This window comes from Zootoca vivipara, chromosome 8, assembly GCF_965207765.1.
Source record: "Zootoca vivipara chromosome 8, rZooViv2.hap1.1, whole genome shotgun sequence".
Lineage (NCBI taxonomy): Eukaryota > Metazoa > Chordata > Lepidosauria > Squamata > Lacertidae > Zootoca > Zootoca vivipara.
In genome coordinates, this window is record NC_142591.1 from 43788319 (window position 1) to 43816231 (window position 27913).

Here is a 27913-nt window from a genome sequence, read left to right on the forward strand (position 1 = left end):
ACCAGAGCATGCACCACTCTGGTGAGACAGTCTGCGGGCAGGTAGGGTCTCAGCCTGTGTACCAGATGGAGCTGGTAGACAGCCGCCCTGGACACAGAATTAACCTGTGCCTCCATGGACAGCTGTCAGTCCAAAATGACTCCCTGGCTGTTCACCTGGTCCTTCAGGGGCACTGTTACCCCATTAAGGATCAGGGAGTCCCCCACACCCACCTGCCCCCTGTCCCCCCAAAATAGTACTTCTGTCTTGTCAGGATTCAATCTGTTAGCTCCCATCCATCCCCCAACCGCCTCCAGGCACTCAAACAGGACATGTTAATGAGTGGTATAGGTTTTGTGCTGAAGTGTGAAAACAAAGAGCAAAAGAGGCACCAACATGGCCACATACTTCCGCATAAATTGAGCAGAATCTGATTCTACTCTGCTTAATCACAGTCCCATGCAGAAAAGGGGAACTCTACTGCAGTCAGTCCAAGTTTAATAAATACACGATTAATAAATAAATAAATAGACACTGGTGATTATATGCAACCCTCTTCCTTCCAAGTTGTAACAGGAAAAGAAGGCTGTGCTTGAAGTCATAATTTACCAGCTCAGGGTGCCATCTTTTGTGAATTCTAGAATTGTGTCCATTAGAAGCTGGACCTTTTGGGTAGCTGTCTCAGTGTTATGGAATGTCCTCCTTCTGGGGGCTCTCACTTGCCTATTTTTTGAGGCAGGCAAGTTCAAGAATGGAATGCTACAGGTTGTGTGTGTGTGATCTGATTGGTTGGCTTCTTTTTAAAAAATGTACTAGTAGTGCTTTATGCTGTAAAGCTTTGTGAACAGCTGTTAAAACGTACTGTACGAATATTAAGTGGCTGATTAAATAAATGTTGGGATGACTTAATAGTTTTGCTCTCAAAATTTCACTCTAGGTTGTGGTTTTTCTCGTTCCAGGCTTAAGATGCTAGTTGATGATGTGCCTGAGTCAACAATAGTTGGAACCCTTGGAAGGAAAACAATGAGTCGGCCAATAGAGTTGGGTGGGAATGATTTTGAAGGATGCATTTCCAATGTCTTTATACAAAGGTAAACATATTGCACATGAGCACAGACTGTTCCGATCCAATAATATGGTACTTTCTGCTTCTCACAAAACCAGTGTTTACAAGGAGCACAACAGAATCGTAATACACTGCACGATGCCTTCGGGCATATCCTGAAAAAGTAGCATCTGTGAAACCAGAACATTAGCAAGTAGTACCTGAAAAAGACAATGTTGTATTGTGCAGGGTTTGGATCACCCTTCCTCTGTGTTGACTGTACTACTGGCATTTGCCGTACTGCTTACCTCATGGACTATCAGGAAATTGGTGCAGGTTAGGCGTACTGCAGCTTCCCAGTACAGCTTATCAGAACCCACCCAAAATGTGCAGAGGTGCAGTTGTGATACTTTTACACTTTCATAACTGTTTTGGTCTTGCTGAGTCTCAGAGGCAGCACCAGAAATATATTTTGGGGGGCTGCAAACAGGAGGGGCAAAGTATATTTCTAGGTGGGCAAGTTGCTCTCTGAAAGAAAAATAGCAGTATATGTTAAGGACAGGGGTCCAGCAATGAAGAAGACAACAAGTTCCTCATTTAGGGGGGCGCTTGCCCCCCCTTCCTCTGGTACCACCCAAACTGAGCCCACCTGCTCATTTCTCTCAACTCAGGCTGCAATATTTTACCTCCTGTAGACTTTAGCCAATGTAACCTATCCAGTGTATCAGCTATTTTCTAACATAAATATTAGAGAAGTTTTTGTTAAATCAGATTCCAGGTGGGAGGTCCCCATGAGAGAAAGTAATATTTTTGCACATCACCCCTTAACAGAATAAATAAGGAGCCACTTAAAGGAGAAGTGTTATTGATTGGGCAAGGCAGAACATTCATCAATTCAACTAAGATTTACAAATTTATAGATGTTACTGCCTATATTGTGGATGCTTATTCTCAGCACCGCTGCATTCAGAATACCTTTCCCAAAGATGCATTCATTTTTCACTGATAAAGTAGTGCCAATAAAAATGCCACCTCCAAATGTGTCACCTTGTATACAAAACACTGTAGAGAGGCAAAGCATTTAGAGGGGAAACTTGGCTAAATTGATTTATTTGTACGGTCTTGCTAGAAAAAAGAATTTCTCCTAAGTATTTTACAAGCCTATCCGCTGGCTCCGCTATGTGAAATATGTGCTTTCTCTTACACCTATTCCAGATCAGATCGGCTTCCTCAAGTTCAAAATCTAACTGATAACACTAAGAAGATTGACGTGTCCTTAGGATCCTGTATGATAAAGAAACAACCCAAGCTGATGCTGCTGAAAGACCTGAATGATGTGGACCATCCAAGGTTTTTAAAGGTTGGGAGTTCAGATTTCTGTAAAGAAAAGAAAATACAAGTTTATGCAACAAGAAAACATAACTTCTGATTGTTGTGTTGTTTAATTATAGAACTATGTCTAGTTCTCTAGACATAGAAATCAGGATTCCAAAATGCTTGGGAGCCTCCAGGAGTACAGGAGGCGTCCTTGTTGCAAACAGTTACCCTTAAACACAAAGAGGGCAATGGGGATGGGAGGTGAGCTTGTGCCTTTAAAGCCTTATAATGAAAGTCTGAATAGGGCAAGTGGTGATAGCAGAAGCATAATAAGAGAGAGCTCTGATTTAGAACAAACTCTGGGAAACGAGTTGGGAAAAGGAAGTACTGTAGAAAGATCTGTTGTAAGTAACTATGCTGCTCAGCATGGAAGGGAAACCTATTTGGATACATTCAGTGATCATAGTCAACAAATAAGCCATTTGTAAAAAATTTGCTAATGTACTTGAATTAGTATATACAGTACACGCTTTGAAAGAATAGCAGTTGGTAATTACCATGGAAAGAACATACAGTTAGCTCACATCTTACATGAGGATTACATTCCTGGCTATTGTGCTTATGAGCAAAATTGCATAAAACCAGAACCACCCCTAGAAAACGGGGGTGTGGGGCATCACTGCATTTACCAATGAGGTGTGAATGCAGCAGATATAGTCTTCCTCCTCTGCTTCCTTGCTGGATGCTGCTTCATGGGATGATAAGGGGACAAGTGTGGTTGATCGATAGCCAGAAGAAGTAGTTGGCTGTAGTTCAGATCCATAGGTGGGTTGCGTGGGCTCATTTGGTGCTAGTGTGGCTTTCTTCATCAGGAGCATGGTGATTGGCAACTGCTACTCTCGTCTTTTGAGCTCATCATGGATTCCATGTTCTATAGATTCCAGTTCCCATCAGATCCTGTCAGCATGACAAATGGTAAAGGATGACAGGAATTGTGGTTCGCCATCCCTACTATAAAGGGAGTCACTTTTGAGTAAACATGTATAGATTGCCAATCAGAAGAGGATGGATAATTTAGTCAAGAACACCACACTGAGAGCTGAGAGGAATAGCATTTACTTTTGAAAACCAAGTTGTGATTCAATGATTTTTGAAACATAGTTCTAAAAATATCCTCAGATCTATGACAGATACCAGAGAGAAAAACAAGATGTCAATTTTCAGACGCGACAAATGAGTGAATACACTCAATGATCTCAAGGAAATGCATAACCTTTGATTTATTTTTTCTTTACTCTCCACTCTGCAAAATTATTAACCCCCGACCTTGTATTAGGTTATTCTTAAGAGGTGTCAGTACTTCATATTTACATTTTCTTTTCCAGAGGAAAAAGACCATTGCCTATTTGACAGATGGAAGTATGCAGCAAAACAACAAGGGCTGTCCTTTACATGCTCAGTTAAATTTTGTCCCTGGAGCTTATCATTTTGGCAATACTGCTGACACTCATTTGTTGTTTACAACATCTCAAGCATCATCAAGAGACAGGTATTGGGATTTGTTGTTGTTGTTCTCAACATTTTCAAAGCATCTAGAATTCCATGGAATATTTTCAGGCTGAGACCTAGCTTCATAGCTGTTGTTCGGCAAAGCAGATGAGGGCTGGGTCAAAGGCAGCAGACAAACAGGCTGGAGTTCAGACAATGGATCAGGCAAGCAAGGGCCAGACAAACCATTGGAAGGCAGGCTGGTGGCTATGTACCAGGTTGCCGGAGGGAGGAATGTAGTCAAAGACAGACCTGTGGCAAGGCAGTTCTATTGTTCCACTGGATGAATTGCTCAGACTGGGAAACACAACTAGGAGTAAGATTTATATACAGCAAGTCAAGTTACTGTTGGTTCCTTAAGTCACAAGGTCCAAACTGAACTGAAAATCAGCTTTTTCTGGCTCATGTCACCACATGCATGATACTGCAGCACAATGGAGATTAAGCCAGTAATGCCCTCAGCCTGAGATCGGTATCAGAGGAGCAAAGTAAGGCACCTGTTGCCTGAGTCCCTGTCTCATGTCCCCAGATATTGTACAGGTACTTTCAGACTGGGTTCTTAGGAACGTATTTTATCCCATATTGTAATAATATAAATAAGGCGAAGTGGCATTTGTTTGACTATTTATGCGATAATCAGTTCTGGGCTTGGATACAGCAATCCAGGTTCAAATATCTGGTTAAACTTGAAGCTTATTGATGTCTTTGTGGTAAAGTACAGTATATCCTTCATCAAAGAGTAATTGAGAGCACTGAAGAGAGAGGAACTTGGAAGCAACTTAATGTTAATTTAATGAGAAATATAATAATATAACCATAGCATTTTCTGCTTCCGTATTGGTTAATCTTCTCTGATCTTAAAAACTATAATTCAAGGTCCCATTTTGCTGTGGACGTTCGTACATCATCATCTAGAGGATTGATCTTCTTCATGGGAGACAAGCTGGGGGACAGCTACACAGCTCTTTTCCTTTCAAAAGGGCGTTTTGTCCTTTTACTTGCTGCTGATGGAAGGAAGATAAAAATCAAAAGCAAAGCTAAATACAATGATGGACAGTGGCATACTGTGAGTATGAAATCTGACTAGGCTAAAGGATTCAGTCATTTAGTGCATAGGGCAGCCATTGTGACAAATCTCTAACTCTGAAGGAGGCAGCTTGTGGACAAAAGCTACCATTGCTATGGTGCGAAGGAAAAGCAGCAAAGTCTAGTGATACAATTATTGTCCAAACCAGTGGCTCCCAATTGGTGGTCCATGGACCCCAGGGAGTTTGCGTAACCTACATGAGAATTATGCCATGGACCCCCTGTCCTTGGCCCCCAAAAACTAGCACAGAGGTATCAATTTTTTCAGAAGTATGGGGTCCATGGCTTGGCTTTTGAAAAACGGGGGGCTGCAGTATTTAGCTAATTGGTAACCACTGGTCCAAACCACTTTACTTTCATGCCATCTGCTGAGGGGATCTGACTGGAACCCAATCCATGATTTGCCTCTCATTCCCCTCTCCTCCTGTGGCTGGTTAGTTCAAATCATTTTTTGGTGAATTTAAAACACAGAGAATCTCTCATACTCTCCACATCAAGGAACTGCCAGATGACTACATAGCAGCAAATTACTGTTTATTTAACATCCACTCAGGCATCACTGTCACCAGCTGAAGCTGAAGCTTCTAGCCCTCATCATTGTGAATATATATTTCAGAATATGTGGACAATGCCAGGTGAAAGTCAGTTATATGTCCCCCATAGAATGCTAAACTTCAAAATAGTTGAAAAAAGGCAAAGTCCTGTTACCACTTAGCATGAAAAAAGCAGTTACCAGTATGTGTTACTCCAAGATGACATTTAGCACTGCTTTATTTTTTTTTAACTTGGGTGTATTTGTTTAAGACTGTGCTTGTTTTCTGAAAAGGTGGTGTTCAGCAGAGCTGGAAAGAGAGTACGACTTGTTGTTGATGGTCTGAAAGCTCGGGAAGTAAACACAGAACCTTCCTTCTCTGCCATGACTGAGTCACCAATCTACCTAGGAGGGGTTCCTTCATTGAAAATTCAGGTAAAAAACTGGTGTTTCAGTTGATGTGGACTTAGATGTGGTTGGCTCAAGGCAGGTAACATTTTATTTTCCAAGCTGCATAAAATCAGAGGTACTTCCAGATGACCCGCTTATTCAGCATTCATCCTGATTTGTTTGTAGGCAGATTAGATGGCAATACTTAATGAGCATTCATTCTAGTTCGTTAGCAAGGAGGTTAGTTTAGCCAAAGCTAGTGTCCCATGTTTTCCAGTGCATTTTCCCCACACCTTCCTTATCATAAAAAATCCAATCTTTTGGGGAATTGGGCTTGTTGCACAAGACATCCCAATCAGCTATAATGGCACAACCTGAATTTGCTGGTGCGTGTTTGAATGCCACCTGAAAATAGTGGCAGTCTAGTTCTCACACTAACATGAGTTTGACCAAACTCTGGGAGGCAGTGGAAGACAGGCGTGCCTGGTGTGCTCTGGTCCATGGGGTCACGAAGAGTCAGACATGACTAAACGACTAAACAACAACGAAGTTCTCACACGGAGTACTTCCAATCTGTGACAATTGCATTATTATTATTATTACCACTTTGAGATTTTTCCCCCTCTTAAAAATATAAAGTGGTTTACAGCACATTAAAACATTAAATAAAACAATCCAGAATAAAACATTACTGGAGAACTTCAAATAAAAAGTATACATTCAAAGCAACATAATTAACAGGAAACTAAAATATTATCTTAAATATTTAAAAATAAAACTTTACTAAAGGAAGTCAAATACAAAATGCACTTTTAAAACAGCATAATTAGCAAGTGAATAAAATATTAACAGAAGCATAGAACATCTCTGTTGTTGCCAGTTCTGCCAATGGTGGTTCATGGCAGGTGGTGGCTGTGGAAGCTCAGGTTCAGTGACCTGGGTCTGCACTAAGAGACAGCCAGGATGGTCTCTGGCCTCTTCAGCAGCCTCAGCTTTTATAGCTGGAGTCAGTCAGGGCTCCACCCTCCCAGGCTAGGTAGAAAAGGCCTGCGAGGTAGGGAGCTGGTCTTCTAGGTCTCACAGCCAAGATGGTCACTGGCATGTCACCTTCCAACTTGACTCCCACTGAGAAATATGGATGCACAATAGTTTCATTTTGCAACAACTAGAGGGCCACGGGTTCCTCACCAATGTTCTAGCCTGACCCTGATTCCTTTGTAAAGTTAAAATACATATACTGTAGCTCTAGAGACATTTCAAGATTGCCTAAAAACTGCATGATCTATTTAGGCATCTGCTCCTAGGCCAGGCAGCATGGAGTGATGCATTGTTCAAGTAAATATTATCACAATCTATGTTGAATTTATATTTCCAGAGTATACCAAGAAAGAGTTTTGCAGGTTGCCTGAGAAACTTTAACGCAGAAGGAAAGCTCATGCGTACATACCATCAGAACAGCGGCGTTCTGCCTTGCTTGGATAATGTTTTGGAGAAGGGGATATCTTTCTTCAACGAAGGGGGGCATATTGTCATCGGTAAGTATGGTGTAGGGGGTTGGTTCTGAACACAAGCTGTGCATTCAGTCAGAACAGGGATTCAGAAGTTGTGCATTCAGTCAGAACCCTTTTGGGACCAGGGACATTTTACAGAATAGGGACTTCATAATACCCATCTTAAAATAAAAGAGTGGCGGCTCTTGGAACACATACACACCTCAGTAGCAAGTAACAGTGTATAGAGCAGGTATCCTCTTTAACACGTTTTCCCAATTCTTTTTGCTTCCCAGAAAATGCTTTTTCATTGAGCTTGGACTACAGGGTTGTATTTAACATTCGTTCAAGAAGCTTGAATGGCATTTTAATTCATACTGGCAGCAAACAAAGGAACTATTTAACGGTGTACATGGAAGAAGGCATGGTAGGTGTGATTCCATCTCTCCCCCACCCACCCCAGATTTGGTGAAGACAGAGTCGGTGAGGGAAGGGAGCATCTACTTTGAACTACTAAGATCTAGTATCAGTATTTACAAAAGTCTGCTCCCAGACTTGTGTCACGTTTAAGCATGGCAAATATAACTGGTGATGGACTATGCAGATGAAGAGATGGAGTTGTGCAAATAGAACCTGGCTCAGTTTTCATGGTTCCTATATATTTATGTGGTACAGGGCAGCAGTATGGGACACATCTGAAAATGGACAATATCTAAGCTTCACTGCAGACACTGGCGTTGTCAAGGGCAGTGTAAGCCAACGTCTTGTGATGTTAAGTATAAATTAGCTATTAAATCAGCTTCAACTTAGCAATAACCACCTAGAAAACTCTTAACGTGGCTACTTCCTTTTCACCAAAGTAATGCACAGAATAAAAAAACACACTTTCTTGGCATTTCTGTGGATTGGAAGTACCCAAAGAGCAATAGCATAGCAATCTAGGGTTTACAAGTGAGACAACTGTCCCTGAAAGCATTGGCTAAATTAATCAGGCTCAGAAAATATTTCATCGCCACATTTTCTTGTGTCCATGCTTTTATTTTATTCCTTTTGTTACTGCTAATTTAAAATATGTCTGTTTTCACAGCTCACTGCCTCTGGTAATAATGGTGCTGGAGAGTTCTCAACGTCAGTCACGCCTCGGCAGTCTCTCTGTGATGGAAAATGGCACTCCATAGCAGGTACTATGCAATCTCATTCAGCAGTTCTTTAGAGGCAAGAAAATGAGAGTCAGACATTGCTGAGCGCTAAAAAAAAAGTAGCACTTCATGCTTTTTAAAGATGACTAACTGGATTTCTAATGCATTTTAACTAATATTCTTTAAATGCATAACTTAAATTGTATCTGTTTAAGATTTGTGTGCATCCTGAGTTTAGCTTGATATGAATTCTGACTATACACGTGTTATGAATGCAATCTGTAAATCAGTTCAGAATAATCTAAGAGTAGTCCCATAGATTTCAGTGGGACTACAGCAGGATGCAGGTGGCGCCGTGGTCTAAACCACTGAGCCTAGGGATTGCTGATCGGAAGGTTGGCAGTTTGAATCCCTGTGACGGGGTGAGCTCCTGTTGCTCAGTCCCAGCTCCTGCCCACCTTGCTGTTCGAAAGCACATCAAAGTGCAAGTAGATAAATAGGTACCACTCTGGCGGGAAGGTAAATGGTGTTTCCGTGCGCTGCTCTGGTTTGCCAAAAGCAGCTTAGTCATGCTGGCCACATGACCTGGAAGCTGTCTGCGGACAAACACTGGCTCCCTCGGCCTATAGAGCGAGATGAGCACCGCAACCCCAGAGTCGTCCGTGACTGGATCTAACAGTCAGGGGTACCTTTACCTTTTTACAGCAGGATTGTTCGAAAGCAGGTGATTTATTGCTTTAGTTAACAGATTCATTAAGTAACATTAGATGGTGGATTGGTGGAGTCATATTTGCTCTTTTTCTCACGTGGTTTTCTCACTGGAATAAGAATGAAACAAACTATAGTACTGCAAATAACATTCCTGCATTCCAAACTACATATTACACTGCAGCTGTAATATGTAGCTATTCTAGCCTATTTTCCTTAGATTCTCTCTCCCCCAGCTGTTTCCTCCCCCCCTGGGTTTTCAGACCTACGGTTGCAAGGTGAACAGGTTTGGGGTAAAAGATGCATGGGGAGACGTAATTCAGGGAGAAAAGGGCTAGCAACCAACACCAGGCTAATATTTAAACATGGCTACCTACAGACATATTGTATTTGTCTACAATAGGTGTCTTGGAATTGTAGGTGAGGAAAGATTTTCATTCATAGATAGATAGATAGATAGATAGATAGATAGATAGATAGATAGATAGATCCAAGGAGAAAGGATTTAAGTGAAGTACTGTATTACTGTGACTGAAGCTGAGGGATGTATTGATGAAAGGCAGGACTAACTGATTCATGTGTTTATAGTAACTCGGAAACAGAACATTGTGTACCTCGAAGTAGATGGGAAGAGTAACTCCACCACTGGACCATCAGCTATGCTCTCCACCAGCCATGCTCAACCACTTTATTTTGGGAGAGTTCCAGGTAGGAAAGACTCTTCCTGGTTAATCTTTCAGTACTGCTTTTTTTTTTAAAAGAAATGTATGAAATGAATGTGACAACCTTCTACTGTATCTGGAAAAGCCACATTCAGTCAAAAGAAAGTAGAATCTCTTTCTCATTCCTTATGAATAAGCCTTTATCTTTGAAAGCCAAACTAGATGAGAAGTTAATTACATTAATGCAGTTAACGTGCACATTTATGAAAGTGCACTTTTTAATAAATTGCAAACAGTAGCCATGGGGACAAAAGCAGCAGGACCACAGAAGGGGGAAGAAAAGGTTTAATCCTTCCCCCTACCCCAGCTATCCCTGATGACAAGTGACCTTACCTTAAGAAAGCTGCTGTTTACATCAGAAGTGAAGTTTCCATTGGTGTCAGTTGCGGCTTCCCTCCAGATGCAAATGATGCATTTCCAAGATTTTGGAGGAGACACACAAGTCATCCCAACAAAGAACTTCAAAGGTCCGGCCAGTTCCATGGGAGCTTGATGCTTGCAAGGGAAGATAGCATTGTCAGACCCAAGATGCCAGTCAGGAAGGAAATAGATAGGAACAGGACCACAGACAGAGAGTTTAGTAGAAGGGGAGGGGGCAAGAGAAGATACTTGACTAGAGAGTTCTGTATTAATCTTTCTACAGCTGCCCAATCAGTGGGACTGGAAAGAGGGCCTTTGTAAAATGTTAACATTTGTTGCAAAACATGGATGAATTCAAAGTAATGTTTAATAACTATTATATATTACACAAAGAAAGAAGTTTATTTTGAATAGGAATTGGCATATACTGATTTCATTCCACTTCTACTAATAAAGAAATACTGGTTTCTGCATTTCTGTACCAAACTGCAATGTGCTGTATCCAACTCATCTTTATCCTTTCTCTTTACAGTAAATTTGGCAACACCATGGCTTCCTGTTCAGGATGTGTTCCTTGGCTGTCTGAAGAGTGTTGCAATTAATGACAAACCTGTTTCAGTGAGCAAAATTCCAGATGTTCATGGTGTTGTCAGCTTGCAAGGGTGCCCTGTCAATTAAATTCCCCATATATCTCCTCAGGATGAAATCTCATTAATGTATTGTATGAATGCCACAATATGTGTTCATCTCTTCTAAACTGTGTGTTATTCTTGCCACTTATTTCTAACATGGTTTAAGGATGTATATATTTTTCAGAATTGTGGTCTGGGCCACCAATGTTAGATGCTTTGAAATTCTGTTTGGCCTTTACTGTGTACAATTCATTCTATATGATAAAGCCACGTGAAATACAAAATGCTCTTGTACATAATACAATCGAGTGAGACTCTGCTCTCAGCCACAATTGTGTATAACTAGAACACTTGTATTGACATAAGAGGCCAGTCCTAAAGCACCTGGCATGACAAGCACTACCCAAATTAGAACTGAAAAAATATTTGGATTACAACCAGAATCTGACCTTGTTGGCAGAATTTTATAAAAATAGACAATTATGTTGTGTTGCTGAACCAGCTCTTTCTTATACTGAAGTGTGCATTTGACAAAAATAATATAAACCTGAATATGAAGCACTTTAAAAGAATGGAATCCAAGAAGTTACAGTTTTAAGAGTTCTATGGCCAAATAAATACAATTTGCTTTAAAAAAAAATCTTCTGTATGTTTATTGTATTTACACATGGCACCATTTTGATCAACTTTAATCAAAATAATTTGGCTGAATAAGGACAATAAGTTTCAGCCCGCTATCTTTTACTTAATATGCATAAAATATCTCTATGGTATAATTTCCTCCCATAATAACAGACGTGAGAAAGATGCTGTGCCCTTTTGTGTGTGGAGAAAATGAAGGTAGTTTGATCTTCCATGAGTGTTTCAATCTGGAAACTGCAAGATCCGCAACCAGAGGTATTCTTTCACATATGTCTAGAAAAATTCAACATGTCATCTTAAACTGCCATTTTTGCAGGGTTTCCTTCCACCTTTTTTACCTTTATACCAACCCACTTAAAAAAATAACAATTAAGAAGAAAGGGCTGCAATGATACACTCAATTCTACCATCAATTTCATATTTTAAAGAAGATTATGTTTCTTATGACAAACACATACATTTCAGAAACCAGTTTAGTAATCCTATGATCCTGCCGTGCTGACAGCCAGCTTACACCAGTATAATGTAGGGATGAATGAATCAGTATATTTCCAGTCATACTCATGGTAGACCCATTGAAAGGAGTGGACTTAAATAATTATGAATAACTTCATTCCATTTGTTTCAGTGGACGTACTCCAACTTAGTTGGATACTACTCGTTGCTCATGGATACTTGACCTTTGCTAAGAATCCCTTCATCCTTAGAATATTAACACCTCCTATCACTGTAGCACCCAATAGGATATGTATTGTTTTGATAGTAGTGCTTTAAGTTGAAAGAGGTACAACCCTGTCTATAAATCAATAAAACCATAAAAGAAATTAACTGTCTTGTTACCTGGCCAGTAACATTTGGGAGGTATTCTCTTTTTGCCCACTTCTTAATTTCCTCATCCTGGTCCTGTTAGCTCCAAAAAAAACTTCCATAGAAAAACTTGCTGCTCGTTATCAGCTCTGTGGCTTGGATTAGTGTTAGCATTTATACTTTACTTTCACAAATCATTTCCTCATTTGCTCAATAGCACTGAAGTTCAACCACATGGTTCACAAGTCATGTTTGTTGAGAGCAAAAGGAGTCACGGCAATGCCACCCATATGACTTGCTTTCTAACCTTGCCTTCTCTTTCTGCTTGTTTCACTTCGCATAATATATAGGGAAGCATCCAGTTCCTAAAAAAAGGATAGTCACATTTATGTGTGCATAGTGCACCATTAAACAAGTGTCCATTTGCAGCTGTGACTGGTACAGTACTTATCTATCCTATTATTTTTCCATGCCTCCTCTAGTCCATTTCCCTCTTTTGTTTGCAAGTACAGGTCCCCTCTATAGCCCGCAAGAAAGCACTGCCAGTTTCACATGTGTATAGATAAGCCAAAGCATGGTAACATATTTCAACAAACCATTGCATGCTGCTACGGTAAGACCTAACCTTTGGTAAGCTGAAAGAGGAAGTGACCACTGTAAATGGTTTTGCCCTGTTGTATGGTTGCATTGAACTGATGGTCTTCTGGCCCTTCCAGTTGGATGACTCTGAGTATCCTCCCTGAGCCCCTGGCATGAGGCAGCCTATGGATCTAAGCAAGCAGTTACACAAGATGACAATCCCCTAATACACCTACCGTGAATACCATCATCAGAGCTGCTGTACTAATCCAGGAAAGACAGTTTTTCATGAGAGTTAAGTGGCACCAGTCAGAAACTGTAATAGTGGCTTTGTTAGAGCATAGTGTCAACACTCTTTTTTTCTATGTTTGTAACACAAAGGAAGCATATCCTGTTTCCATTTACAAGCACCACTCCCTACTTATTTACCTTTTGCTAAGATCTAATTATTCATTTGCCCGAGCATAGCATGTTGACATACTGCCTCTCTGCACTCATAATACAGTAATTCATCAACATGACAAAAGCCTGGTGCAGGTGGGGGGGGGGGAAACCATGCAGGCTGCAGAGGTTGGACAAGGTATGCTCATCACTTGCACACCCCTGTTTTAGCAGATTAGTATTACCTCCTGAAAGGAGCCTCTGCTAGATTCTTCAGCAATCTAGCTATTACAGGTTGTGCCAACATTTTTTTAAAGGGGTGCAGCAGTGAACTGAAAATTTGCCTTATATGCCCCTTGCTAATCCCTTTCTCTACAAGAAATTAAATAAGAGTTTTCCTCTTTAATTATTTGAGATTTTATGCATGACTGGGCACCTTGGTGTGTCAATATTTTTAAAACTGTAGCACAGGGGAAAGTTATTTACTATATTTATATCTGGTCCATGGTCCACCTGGACACGACTAAACGACAAATATAAATACCTTGGCTTTCTTCTTTCATGGAACCTGAGGTGGCATATGCTTTTTTAAAAGAAACTCTTTCTCTTCTGCCTCTTCTTCAAATATAGTGCTACATCATTAGCTCTATGTTCCCCCTAATTCCAACTCACATACTGCTGCCTAGGGCAGCCCCAATATATTTTGCTGGCTGAGGCAAAGGACAAGATGGTACCACACCACATAAAGATATGAAATGGACTGAGATAAATCTTGGCTGGGGCTGATGGGAGCAGGAATCCAACAACAGGATTGGCCACAGGTTCCCCATCTTTAATTTAATATTTGAAAAGGATGGCAGGCAGATCCCCTGTCACAGATCTGCCTGCCACCCTTTTCAAAGGGGAGGCTGCAAAATAAATGCAGCCTCCCCTTTGAAATAAATTCAGAATGAATCAAGACGTTGGAATTGGACAGCTATCAGGATGAGGCTGCTTTACTATTTTCCTTCCTGCGATTAGTCTCCAGTAATTCTCCCCTTCCCCCTTGCGGCTGCGTTTTCCCCCTGAAAAGGAAATATAAGGTGCCTCAATATCCTTCCCCCTGTGGATAGGAAAGTGACTTGGGGGTTATTTTAAGCCGACAGATATCAAGAGGGGAAAGGGTCACGCACACATAAACACAAACGGTCAGTTCTCTTCCAGTTTCAGCTTCGTGAATTGGCTTTTCCTTCGAAAAACAAAGAAGCCAGCATTGTGACCTCCAGTGTCTTGAGAATGAAGGGAAGGCATGAAGGCCTTTGACTAAAGCTTATCTAAGCATTAAGAGCCCTAACCCAGCTGTTGCCCATGGATAATGCTGTCACTTGAACGTACATGAAAATTACTGTGCTTGAATGCACACATTTAATACACTTAATTGAGGAAGAGTCCTTCATGTTCAGGCATACAAAGGGAAACAAAGACTGTTGTCAGTCCTACTCCTAAAACACATATTGCAGTCATTTATGTTCCCAAGTACATGTGGCAAAACCTTTCAGATTACAAAACTGTATTTCTCAGGGATGCTATATCAGATGTTAGAAACAAACATTCTCCCCAGTACAGTATGTACAATCTCTTTGCAGAGTCAATATTGTGTGAGCCCTCATTTATGACTAGGGCCAAACTGGACATGACAAAGATTTGTAATCAGAATTTTGGGTGGTGTGTGTGTGTGTGTGTGTGTGTGTGTGTGTGTGTGTGTGTGTGTGTGTGTGTTTCAGTTCAAAGCTGTCATGATAGTTTGACTGAGTGTTTAACCCTATGGCTTTGGATCTGGGTATCTGAATGCTCTTCTTCTTTCACAATAACCTGCGACTACATTACAGTCATCCTTTGAGGCCTTTTTCTGCCTCTCCTGCCTCTGGAGGTGCAGGCAGTGACTGTGGGGAGAGAGAATTCTTGATTGTGGCATCCACCCCTATGGAATGCTCCCCCCCAGGGAAGCTCACGCGGTACCTACTTTGATCACTTTCTAGTTCTAGGTGAAGACTTTTTCATTGACTTGGATTTTAAACCCATATTCTACTGTTTGATTGTTATACATTTTGTTTTGAATTACGAATTGATTTTACTGTTTTATTCATTGTTCAGTCTTAGCTGAAGCCCCCTTGAGAATGGAAACACTAAGGTAGATGAGGAAACTATTCCTCCTCCTCCGATGATGATGTTCGATTCCAACACCCATCAGCTCTAGTCAACTGGGCAACGCTTAAGCATGGTTGGAGCTGTAGTCCAACATCTGGAGGGTAATAAGTTTCCAAACTGAACAGTAAAATGTATGTTACAAGTGATTTAGAGTTACTCACTCACTGTGATTGGTTGTGCCTGGACTTAAGTACAGTGGTACTCGGGTTAAGAACTTAATTCGTTCTGCAAGTCTGTTCTTAACCTGAAACTGTTCTTAACCTGAGGCACCACTTTAGCTAATGGGGCCTCCTGCTGCCGCCGTGCAAGTTCTGTTCTCATCCTGAAGCAAAGTTCTTAACCCGAGGTACTATTTCTGGGTTAGCGGAGTTGTAACCTGAAGCATCTGTAACCCGAGGTACCACGGTACAGCGCTTTGTGCATAATGTCAGTGAGTCAGAGGCACTGTCAGTCACAAGGAACACAAGGTTATAGCTGGGGGACCAAATCAGGAAGTGGAACTGGCCAGCTCAACAACTTAGTTGAGCACAGCCTATTTCTATATATGCCTACTCAGAAGTAAGTCCCATGGAGTTAAAGTGAAGGATTACTGCCATAAAGGATCAAATGTAATTCAATCTCTGGAAAGGTTAACAGCTCTAGCATTATTACTATGTTCACTTGAGAAACTAGCTATTCTGGAAAGGACAGCAAAATAAGAGCTAGTTAATTATAGACTAAAACCCTTGCTTAAACCTCCCTTTACTGAAATGACCTTGAGGGTAAAGATCAAACCAAAACAGGTACTGAAGGTGGAATAGACTTCCCTGTATTGCACTTCACAATGTTACTTAAGTACATTTTGTTATGTTCTCGGGGTTATTCAGCAGTTTCTGTACTGCAGCTATGAGTGGCTTACCTTGTAAAAAAATTATATTGATAATGTGTGTTGAGAATAGCAGTAATGAATATTTTGTTTTATTCCACACACACACACACACACACACACTGCTGACATGTTATTGAAAATAGATTCCCTGCCACCCAATTTGTGTACCGGTTTGTTTGTTTGTTTGTTTGTTTGTTTATAAGATTGTATCTGGGGTGACTAACATTAAGAGTCCTGATGGATCAGACCAAAGGCCTATTTGGTCCATCATCCTCTTCCCACAGAGGACATGAGGCCAATAGCTGTCTCCCACTATTGTTCCTCAGCAACTGGTGTTCAGAAGCATACTGCCTTTGATTCTCAATGCAGTATATAGACATCATAACTGGTCTGAGAGAACACAATGTTCTTTGTCTGTGTGTGTGTGTGTGTGTGTGTGTGTGTGTGTACGCGCCTAAGCAAGGCTGTCATATGATAATAATTTTACCAGCATGGACTAATCTTGAATGGATTGATTTAGGGGCTGAATGGCTCTTCTATGCCTTGATTTCATTATTTCATTACTGAGTCTTTCAGTCTCCCTCTTGCGCTACAGCAATGATTCCAAACTTCTGTTTAGAAGCAATAATTGCAATATAAGATATCCACACTGTGTGCTGACCTCGGGATTCAATAACAGAAGACAGGGCCAGAAACTGTACCATAAAGCAATCATTCATACATCTCAAAAATATCTTAATTCTCCTCTCTCTCGTTCTGTGTTTCCTTCCAACAATGCCAATGCAACTCAAGTACAGAGGGCAGAGGAAGCATGCAAAGGAAGCTAAGGCAATTTCTAAGGCAATGGGTGCAACAAATACAACTGCCCTAATCCAATAAATCTGCCTAGACACAGGACCCCATGGAAGTGCATGGGAGGAAGGCTGCACCGTAACCCTCAAGACTGGGAAATGAGTCAAATGCGCACTGTAGACATGATACATTCCTTTACATTGAAGAGGATGGGGAAGTTTGTGCTCATGTTGACCTTCATTTGCACAATGTCAATATTTGTATGGGTGCCTCACAGTTTACTGATGGTGCAATCCTTGTCCCCACCGCAAAGTCCTATTGAGTTCAGTGGGACTTACTCCAATGTAAGTAAGTATAGGAGCATTTGAGTCCTCATCCAGCTTGCACTTACTACAAGTGTACTGTTACAAACATGGCACAGGTGTTACAGGTCATTGCAGCAGCTCCCTTGCCCTCCATGCCTCTGGTCCTATATGCACCAAGAGACAGAACTCCCCTGTTTGCGAGGTCTATTCGCAAGCTCCCAGGATCTGCACTGAGCTAAATTTGACTGCTGCTGGTTGCTGTCTCCCCTCTCAGTTGGCTTCCTTTTAGCTTTAACACCTCCCCCTCAGATCCTGTGTTCCCACAGAGCAATCAGCCACACACACTCAGGCTCCACAAGACACAAGCTCACTCCCTTCAGTCTCCTCCTGCAATCCTTGTCCCTGTTTGTGAGGTCTGGTTGCGAACTCTGGTTGTGAGCTCCGAGGATCAGCACTGAGCTAAGTTGGAACACCTTTGCTATCATGAGGAGTTAGGCAGCCTTCCCCTGCCAAATAAAGTCCCCATCCTCTTTTTGAAGGATGCAGTTTAATCTGCAAGAGGTGCAGCCAATCATAGCCCCCCTCCATTTAACCACACTAGACAAATATTGCCCATTAATTAATAAATTATATTTATAGTTTGATTTTCAGCCACAATGGGCTTTTAAGTGGTTGACTGTGTTAGTAGGTAAACCCAGATGTATGGCAACGCGATGGAAAAAGCAGCGGAAAAAGCTCAGAAAGCTTCAAATCACTATTTTGGGGTTAGGTTTCCCTTAAAAAGCTCAACAATTCTGGGGTCTTCTTAAAAAAAAGCTGCACAACCCTAACAATACCAATCCAGTTTTATTCTCTTCACATCAGCTTTTTTTATAACTGAAGTCCAGCAAATCAGTGCCCTGTGTGTAACCTACAGCCTCACTATGCAACAGACTTTGCCTGCAAGCAACCCTGCAGCATTGCTGATCTCTTGATGTTCCATAGTAAAGAGATTAAATGCACTTTATTAACGCAGGAAAAGGACTATAAAACTATTAACAACAGGCTGTAACACTAACAGCAGCAGTAAAATTGCCTGATCACTGTTGTTTGAAGTACGTCATGTTTGCTTTAATGTAGTGGAAAAGCAGTTTTCAACACCACAAATCTTCTTAAGCATTTGGCACAACTTGATTGTAAGTGGGCCAAACAGAGTTAACTAAAGAGCATGGTTCTCAAACTTTGCAGGGAATTCCACAGATAACACACAGGACGTAGGTACTTATTTGCTATCTCCATGATTTTTGCTCAGCTAAACTGCAAACCACATGAAGAGTAGTGGTTATGAAGGCAAATCTAAAGGTAAGAAATAAATTACTCTGGGCTGTCTGTTTTCATATTACATTTCATCTGTTTGTTTATTCCATTATGTTTATATATACCACATTCCCTCTAAGGAGCTCAAGATACTTTTCATGATTCTAACCCTCCCCACATTTATCTTCACAACAACCCTGTGAGGTAGGTTAGGTTGACAGGGACTAGCCCCAGGTCAACCTGTGAGCTTTATGGGTGAGCGAATATGGCTCACATGGTGTATACACCAAATGCCTGCAGAGCAGTGTGTTTACAGGATCATGTCCCAACGAGACCCAAATGTGTTTGGTCAGTTCTCTGAAAATACTGTGCAAGCCTTTCAATGCAACCAGGGGCCTGATCCGTCTGTCTCAACATATATCAAATCTACATGTCTTATGTTCAGGCTCTGTGTGCAGTTGCTTAGGTAGTCAAACCAGCACCACCCACCCACAAAAGGGAGCTATCAATAGGCCTGTGAGTTCAAGATTTGCAGAAAGGCAAAACATATTCAGGTGAACAGGATACTAGGGAACCCTGCAGAACAGCCCAGTGATGGCTGGGTGTGCTCAGTGACCACAGAATGCTGATGGACTGTTGGCGATAAGGACTAGAAAACCAGAGAGAAAGGGATATCCATGTGGCTGGAATTCTGAAAGGAAACACACCCCACTGCAAAAATTTGTTGCAGGTTTCACTTGCAATGAGTCTGTAGGCTTTCTGAAATTTTAAATGGCTAGTCTCACTGAATTCAGTAGTACTTAATTATGAGAAAACATGCATAGGAATGGGCCGAACATCACGTACATGGATTTGTTATCACTCTGAATTTGATATAGCTGGGAGATTGTTATTTGCTTTCAGTAGAAACTGCCAGCTCTACTGTTAGGCAAGGGAGTATATCACTTTAGGTGGCATATTTTAGAAGGATCACGGTTGTCTCTCTCCAATTTGGGCTTAGTGATAGGAAGATTGCTTGAGTGTTTAAATATGAACATACATAGAGAAGAACCACATCTTCTTTAGATTTAACTTCTATCCTGGCCAACTAAAAGAATTGTAAACTCATGCATTTAAAAAAAATTGAGACCATTTTTGATTATGCAGAGCACAGCCTATGCTGTCAGATGACAATCACTTAAAGTAAGGCCTCATATGCTGAAGAGCTGTAACATTTTTGATACAATGACTTTTAAATTTCAATACTAAGTGAAGCCCTACAATCTATTTCAGGCAGGTTTGGAATATTTTTAGCAGCATCGATTCTGGTAAATAAATGGGTTCTTTTAAATGGCTTCTGCGGAAAGCAAGGCTTTGCAAGGTGCTCAGTGATCTTTTAGCAAGATTTGCAAGATTTTTGTTGCTGAATTCCAATACCACAATCCTTACTGTCTGAAATCCTTTTCTTGCTTGACTGTATAGCAGACACTAGTAGGCAAAACAACTTGGGAGTACAGTGCTTAGGATTGGTTTTTAAATGTTAATGCTATGTCTCTTGCAGCAAGATGAGGAGTCCAGGTGAAGTATGTTGAATACAGTGGCCCCTTGACTTATGAATTACTCAACATCCGAAGTTTTCAACTTACAAACGGGAAAAATGGCCTCACGCTTATGAATTTTTCTACATCCGAATGGAAACTGTTGGCGGTTTTAAATGCCGTTTCCTCGACATACTACTTTAAAATGCGGTTTCCTTGAATTATGAATATTTCCGAATGGTTTTTTTCCTATGGGAAACTGCTTTTCGACTTATGAACTTTTCGACCTACGAATGTGCATTCGGAACGGATTAAGTTCGTAAGTCGAGGGACCACTGTACACCGATGGATTGACAGGCAACAGCACACAGTATACACACACCAGAAAAGTGTTGTTGTTTATGGACCTTAAGGTCCTCCTCGGAGCATAAACAAACAGCAACAGCAAAGAAGAAGGCCAGGAGATTCTGGGGTTTGGCAATGGGCCCTGTTATGTACTGAGCTGAATCCTAGAACAATAGGATTCAGAATCAGCGGGAGCTACCCAATCCAACTCCAGGTGGAAGTGAATCCGCAACCTGATTGGCCTGCTGGAGCAGCCAATCAGGCGGCTGGCAGAAGTGAATCTGCTACCTGATTGGCCTGTAGGAGCAGCCAATCAGGCTGCAGGCAAAAGTCAATCCACAATATAATTGGCCCACAGGTGTAGCCCTGAAGTAGCCAATCACGCAAGGCCCATTGTGTAAATAATGTATATAAGCAGATGGTTTTGGGAAAAGAGCCATTCGTCTTCTCTTCTCCTCCTTGATGACTATGAGCTGAATAAAGAGCATGAAATTCACTCTTGACTCCGAGTATATTTCACTGGCGACGAAGGTGGGATCCTGCTGAGCTGACCGCCACCACGCACTGCACCGCAGCACCGCCACCTGCTGCACCGCTGCATCGCACCGTGCATCCAGGCTTCAGCTCCAGGACCCAAGGAACCCAGAATGGCAACCGACAGCAGCTTCTCGCCATTCAAACCAGCATCAGGAGACTGGGAAGGGTACGCCGCCCGTTTCAACTTCCTCCTGCAAGCGAAAGAAGTCACCAACGATGCCATGAAGAGGGCGACATTCTTCAGCGTCTGTGGAGAGGAGACGTTTGAAATCGCCCGGGCTCTCCTTGCACCTAGAGATGTCGCTACCGTCTCTTACAAAACAATAATGGAACGGCTGAAGGAGCACTTCTCACCACAGCCCTCGGTGGTAGCTTGCCGAAATGCCTTCTACGCAAAACGGCAAGCCCCGGGGGAAACCATAACTGGGTTTGTGACCTCCCTCCGCCAAGCCGCCCGGTTATGCAACTTCTCAGAATTGGAGAACATGCTTCGTGACCGCCTCGTCGGTGGCCTGAGGGACGAGATGTTGCAACGACGCCTCTACGCCAAAAAAGACCTCACGTTCCAGATTGCTCTGGAGGAAGCCCTGGCAACCGAAGCCGCCGAGAGGTCAACGCAAGAGGCACGACCGGCCCCGCCATCCCAACCGAGGGTCTACCACGAAGACCTCACCGACGAATCCGAATCTGACAGGGAGGAAGTACACCGAGTACAGCGGCGCACTCAAGCAGCACACACACCACAGCAGCCTCGACGAGAAGGAGGGAACTGTGCAAGCTGCGGGGAGAACCACGAGAGGAGGACCTGTCGTTTCCGTAACGCAGAGTGCAGGCAGTGCAGAAAATTGGGACACATCGCCCGGGTGTGTCGGGCTCGACTCACCCGTCGACAAGCATCAGATGACCGACCCAGGAGCCCCAGGTCACAGGGCACCATGCACCAAGGCAACTCGACGGAGATCACGGACTACCAGGTATTCCAGTTGCCCCATCCCAGCACAGAGAAAATTTATATAGAGGTACAGATAGAGGGAGCCCCATGCCGCATGGAGCTGGACACGGGTTCAACTCTATCCATAATCTCGGCCCGAACATTAAGGGAACTGTGCCCTAATGGGGGTCCCAAACTAAGGCCGGCCCCATTCACCCTCCGGGACTTCCAGAAACGTAAGGTCCCTACTATGGGGGTGGGGACCTTCAGGGTGCAATATCGAGGGCGAAAGCAACAATTGGACTTGCTGGTAGTTAAGGGCCCCTACGTTAGCTTACTGGGACTGGCATGGTTTGGACCTCTGGGGCTAGCCGTTACCGGGGTGAACCGCACTAGCTTACAAGTGGAAGTGGACGCCATATGCAAAGAGTTTCCAGGGGTTTTCGATGGGGCATTGGGACGATATACAGGACCCCCCATTGCCCTACAGCTAGACCCCGCTGTACGACCCATCAGGCACAAGGCCCGCCGGGTCCCGTTTGCCCTGAAACCCCGCATAGACGAGGAATTGGACCGGCTCGTGGAGCAAGGAGTGCTGGAGCCGGTGCCCAACGCCCCCTGGGAAACTCCAATTGTCACACCCGTCAAGCCTAACGGTTCGGTCCGCATCTGTGCAGACTACAAATGCACCATAAACAAGGCTCTCACGGCCCATGCATACCCAGTGCCAGTGGTCAGCCATGTCCTCGCCACCCTGGCTGGGTCAAAAATCTTTGGCAAACTGGACTTGGCCCAAGCGTATCAACAGTTGCCTGTGGACGAAGCCACAGCAGAGGCTCAGACGATTGTGACGCACAGAGGGGCATTCAGAGTAAAGCGGCTGCAATTTGGCGTTAGCGTGGCACCAGGCATATTCCAGAATCTAATGGACTCTCTCCTTAAAGGGATTCCTGGTGTCACCCCCTTCTTCGATGATGTACTGATCGCCGGGCCCACACCAGAGGAATTTGAGGACCGCCTCCGCTCCGTCCTGCACCGTTTCCAGACGGCGGGCCTCAAGGTGAAGCGGGAAAAGTGTTTACTGGGAGTGCCGCAGGTGGACTTTCTGGGATTTAAGGTGGACGCAGAAGGGGTCCATCCAACCGGTGACAAGGTACGGGCCATTTGTGAGGCCCCAGCGCCCAAGAGCAAGCCCGAACTTCAGTCATTCTTGGGACTATTGAACTTTTACCATGCCTTCCTTCCCCATAAGGCAGCGGTAGCGGAGCCCCTACACAGACTCCTAGATAAAAGGGCCCCTTGGGTGTGGGGCCAGCGACAAAGGGCCGCATTCCAGGCAGTCAAGGACTTGCTCGTCTCGAACTCGGTCTTAGCACACTTCGACGAGAGGCTGCCAGTGGTGCTGGCATGCGACGCCTCTCCCTATGGCATCGGCGCTGTCCTGGGACACCAACTCCCGGATGGAAGAGAGGTGCCGGTGGCATACTTCTCCCAGACGCTTGCTGCAGCCGAACGAAACTACTCACAGATTGACAAGGAGGGTCTGGCAATCGTGAAGGGCGTAAAAAAATTCCATGATTTCTTGTACGGGCGGCCCTTTACCATAGTGACTGACCACAAGCCGTTGCTTGGCCTGTTTGCCCCTGAGAAGCAGACCCCCCAAGTGTTGTCTCCACGTGTCCTCAGGTGGTCAATTTTCCTTGCCGGCTACCAGTATGCACTAATCCACCGCCCTGGGAAGGCGATGGGCCACGCAGACGCCCTCAGCAGGCTACCACTACCAGAAACAGGCCCCGACCCAGCGCCTGCGCAAGAGGTTATGACCCTGGAGCTGCTTCCCGACCGACCCATTCAGGCACAAGAAGTTGCGCACCATTCCACAAAAGATAGGGTCATCTCCCGGGTCCTGGACTGGGTGTGGCGAGGATGGCCCAGCAGCAGCCCCGGGCCAGAATTCGCTGGCTACACAAACCGCAAACATGAACTGTCGGCCCACAAGGGGTGCCTGTTATGGGGAAGCAGGGTTGTTGTTCCCCAGCCCCTCCGCAAAAGGGTCCTCACAGCCCTACACGAGACACACCCAGGGGTAGTGAGGATGAAGGCCCTTGCCAGGAGTTATGTGTGGTGGCCGGGGATTGACAGAGAGATAGAGGCCTGGGTCCAACACTGCCAGACCTGCCAAGAATCCCGCCCGGATCCCCCAAGGGCCCCAGTCCAGCCCTGGGAGTCCGCCCGACATCCATGGTCACGCTTGCACGTGGACTTCGCTGGCCCCTTCCAGGGAAAAACATTCTTCATAGTGGTGGATTCCTACACCAAATGGCTGGAGGTCGCACTGGTACCATCCACTTCTACGGCGGCAGCCATCCGGGTACTACGTAAGCTGTTTGCGACCCACGGGCTCCCTGACACCCTCGTCTCGGACAATGGAACCGCATTCACGTCAGAGGAGTTCCAGACCTTCACAGCGCAGAACGCCATCCGCCACATCCGCTCAGCACCATTCCACCCTGCCACCAATGGCCAAGCGGAGCGCATGGTGCGGACCACCAAGGACAGCCTCCGCCGCATGACACAAGGGGACTGGGAATACCGCCTTGCTGCATTTCTTCTAGCACAGCACAGCACCCCAAGCACAACGACGGGCCGGAGCCCAGCTGAATTACTAATAGGCCGGCGCCTTGCAACTAGACTGGACCGACTTCACCCCGACAGAGCTCAGGATGAGGTAGTGGTGGGGAAAGGCAGGAACCCCCGGACATTTGTGGCCCAGGACCCAGTGTATGCAAAGAATTTTGGGGCAGGCCCAGCATGGGTACCCGCCACAGTCACCAAGGTGACCGGTCCCGTGTCGTACGAGGTACTAACGGAAGGGGGGCAATGTTGGCGCCGCCACTGCGACCAGATACGGCGACGATTCCCAGGAGGAACCCGGGAGGAGAGCGGGACAGAGGGGTCCCAAGGGGACAGCAGGGCAGTGAGGCCTGTAGAGCGAGAGGGGTGGGCAGAGGAAGCAGAAGCAGTAGGCACAGAGGGGCGCCCCGAGGCTGGAAGGACACCGGAACCAGAGCTACAACCTAGTGGTTCAGTGGCGCCAGACCAGACAGCCCCGGCACAGCCAGCAGCCTCGGAACACGAGCCAGAACCAGAACCCCTGACCAAGGAACACCCCAGGCCACAACGCACACGGAGGCGGCCAGCAGACCTTGGGGACTACGAATGCAACTTCCCGGGCAGGACTGGAACTTAGAGGGGAGGGGTGTTATGTACTGAGCTGAATCCTAGAACAATAGGATTCAGAATCAGCGGGAGCTACCCAATCCAACTCCAGGTGGAAGTGAATCCGCAACCTGATTGGCCTGCTGGAGCAGCCAATCAGGCGGCTGGCAGAAGTGAATCTGCTACCTGATTGGCCTGTAGGAGCAGCCAATCAGGCTGCAGGCAAAAGTCAATCCACAATATAATTGGCCCACAGGTGTAGCCCTGAAGTAGCCAATCACGCAAGGCCCATTGTGTAAATAATGTATATAAGCAGATGGTTTTGGGAAAAGAGCCATTCGTCTTCTCTTCTCCTCCTTGATGACTATGAGCTGAATAAAGAGCATGAAATTCACTCTTGACTCCGAGTATATTTCAGGCCCCATGCAAGTTGTGGCCCTAAGCAGGTGCCTGACACTGCTAACCTCCAACCTGAGTGTCATGGTCAGTTTTGATATTGAGCAGGTGGCCCCCCTCCCCCTGCTGCCCACAATCTTCAGTCCTACATAATTGGACATTTATACTTGGTATTTCATTTTATTTTTAATCCAGTAGTTTCTGCATGATTATCCTTGTGTGTGGCTTCTTGCAGCTTAAACAACAGCTGTGTCAATAAACATTCAAGATTTTAAAATTGTGTGCTTGTTCATCAGCAATAGCTTTTACTTGTCTACTCAGACGCAAGCCCCCTTAAGGTCAATGAAACTTATTCCCAGGTAAGCATGCATAGGATTTCAGTGTGGATCCAATCCATTGCAATTAGAAGGAAAATGTTCCCTTTCCTGTTTCATTTTCTGTGTTAAACTGCAGTCACATGTTTACACTGTATTTGGGCCAAGGCTTGGCCTCACAATCTGCTTTGGAGTCCAGGGTTTGTCCTTGAAAGAATAACGAGAGGGAGGGCAACCTCCTTGAACATGTTTAGAGTACTTTTCCTGCTGCTGCCAGACACCTAGTATTAGGAGGCAGGGCTTCTATGACAAGGGGAATATACCGTAAAGTAAAAACACAGTTTCAACTTCTCACATTCACTACTGCAGCAATGCAGGCAGATATTGTAACATATTACATTGTGGAGTCTCTGGCATTTTTATTTCAAGTCTCCTGAGATTTTTTGCTTCAGAAAACCATATATATTATGGAGACACTTGATAAATTGCTATATATAGGCACAGCACACACACAGTCATAGCAGCGTTATCGTGATTTGTTCACTCTAAGGAGAAATTATAGCTAAATCAAAATACACATGAAGGTTTTTTTAAACAGACATTTGACAAAATGTTTGAAAATATAGTTCAATTGTGCAGAGTATCACATTTCAACTGATGGCAGGAACTATATTATATTTTAATACATCTATTTTAGTTCAGTGCTTGGACATTTTTAGGCACTTTGTAAGTACTGTATTAAATAACAATAATCCTTTACGGCTGCAGTCTTAAGCACACCAACCAGAGAAAGCCCCACTGACGAATTTAACATCGACCCCTCCCCTTTTTTATGTTGTTAGCCCACCACACTTATGACCGAGAGGCAGGACTTAAAAGCTTGGAAACAAGCACATATATGTTGAAATCTGTGTAACTTACTTCTGAGCAAACATGCACCGGAGAGGACGGGGCTATGTAGGTCTGTTAACTAGGATGGCCAGATGATGGAACCTCCACATTCAGCAGCAGCCTATCTTCGATAGACCAAGCGCCTGGAGACTTTAACAGAGGCATCTGTTCTGCCACTGCTGGAAACAAACACTGCATCAGGTGCACCCTTCAGCCCTCTCGATGCTTAGGGGTGGCGGACTTAATATAAAGCTTACATTCCCCCCATCACAAACCTCCCATCTTTCCCCTCTTTTTTCAGTTTGTTAAAGAAGCCACCTTCACCCGCTGACGCGACCTGGAAGAGCAAACAGGAACTCTCCCCATGGGGTCCCGCCCCAGTTCTCCCCCCTTTGGAACCCCGAGCAGCCACTCCGAGCAGGTGCCAACGGCGGCTGACTGAGGGCAGCGGCTTCGGCGCCAGAGGCACGCAGGCTCACGCACTGCCCTGCGCAGGCGCGCCAGCGGCAAACCCTCGCTGCGAGGGCTGCGGAGTCGCCTTAGCTAACCGGTTGCGCTACTCGCGTCGGGCCGGCGAAGGGGAGAGCGGGCGGTTGCCGCTGAGGGAAGGAAGGGCCGCGAAGGGCGGCGGGAAGGAGCCTCGGCTTTGTTTGCGCGGCGGCTTTATATCCCTCTGCGCCCGCCCAACCTCTCCGCTCGCCGTCGCCCGTGGAGGCTGAGAGTCGTGCAGGAGGACGACGACGGAGCCTGCTGGGCGGGTCTCCCACCTGCCCATTGCCATGGCCGGCTCTGAGCAGGACGGCGGCACCGGCGAGGCGCCGCTGCCCCTCGAGGACTCCGAGCTGGCGCTGGCCGGCATCAACATGCTGCTCAACAACGGCTTCCGGGAGTCCGACCAGCTCTTCAGGAAATATAGGTACCCGCCATCCTCCCCCCTCTCCCCCCCCCAGGACCTTGC

The 27913-nt window shown here is 44.6% G+C and overlaps 2 protein-coding genes and 1 long non-coding RNA gene across 5 annotated transcripts in view; 2 read left to right on the top strand and 1 right to left on the bottom strand.

Moving 5' to 3' along the window:
- The window catches only part of LAMA3 (laminin subunit alpha 3), a 133298-nt gene extending 121710 nt beyond the window's left edge, over positions 1 to 11588 (top strand). For both annotated transcript variants that reach the window (XM_035125886.3, XM_088676289.1), the window contains 10 exons: positions 939 to 1070; positions 2240 to 2384; positions 3727 to 3890; positions 4766 to 4955; positions 5802 to 5942; positions 7273 to 7432; positions 7684 to 7814; positions 8475 to 8568; positions 9823 to 9942; positions 10849 to 11588. In XM_035125886.3, coding sequence (XP_034981777.3) covers positions 939 to 1070; positions 2240 to 2384; positions 3727 to 3890; positions 4766 to 4955; positions 5802 to 5942; positions 7273 to 7432; positions 7684 to 7814; positions 8475 to 8568; positions 9823 to 9942; positions 10849 to 10994 — 1423 coding nt within the window. In that variant the 3' untranslated portion in view covers positions 10995 to 11588. The remainder of the gene's footprint in view (positions 1 to 938; positions 1071 to 2239; positions 2385 to 3726; positions 3891 to 4765; positions 4956 to 5801; positions 5943 to 7272; positions 7433 to 7683; positions 7815 to 8474; positions 8569 to 9822; positions 9943 to 10848) is intronic.
- Positions 1016 to 27522, bottom strand: LOC118090296 (uncharacterized). Of its 2 annotated transcripts, none has more exons than XR_015951669.1 (4): positions 26986 to 27522; positions 10290 to 10451; positions 3031 to 3298; positions 1016 to 2401 (listed from the first exon to the last, which is right to left on the bottom strand). It is a non-coding gene; the product is annotated as an uncharacterized LOC118090296 (long non-coding RNA). The 2 variants fall into 2 exon arrangements; XR_015951670.1 differs by lacking the exons at positions 1016 to 2401; positions 3031 to 3298 and adding exons at positions 8392 to 8594; positions 9222 to 9344 and having other exon boundaries at positions 26986 to 27444.
- TTC39C (tetratricopeptide repeat domain 39C) overlaps positions 27392 to 27913 on the top strand; it is a 40433-nt gene continuing 39911 nt past the window's right edge. The window contains exon 1 of the mRNA XM_088676297.1: positions 27392 to 27871. Within this exon, the coding sequence (XP_088532423.1) occupies positions 27735 to 27871 (137 nt within the window). The 5' untranslated portion in view covers positions 27392 to 27734. The remainder of the gene's footprint in view (positions 27872 to 27913) is intronic.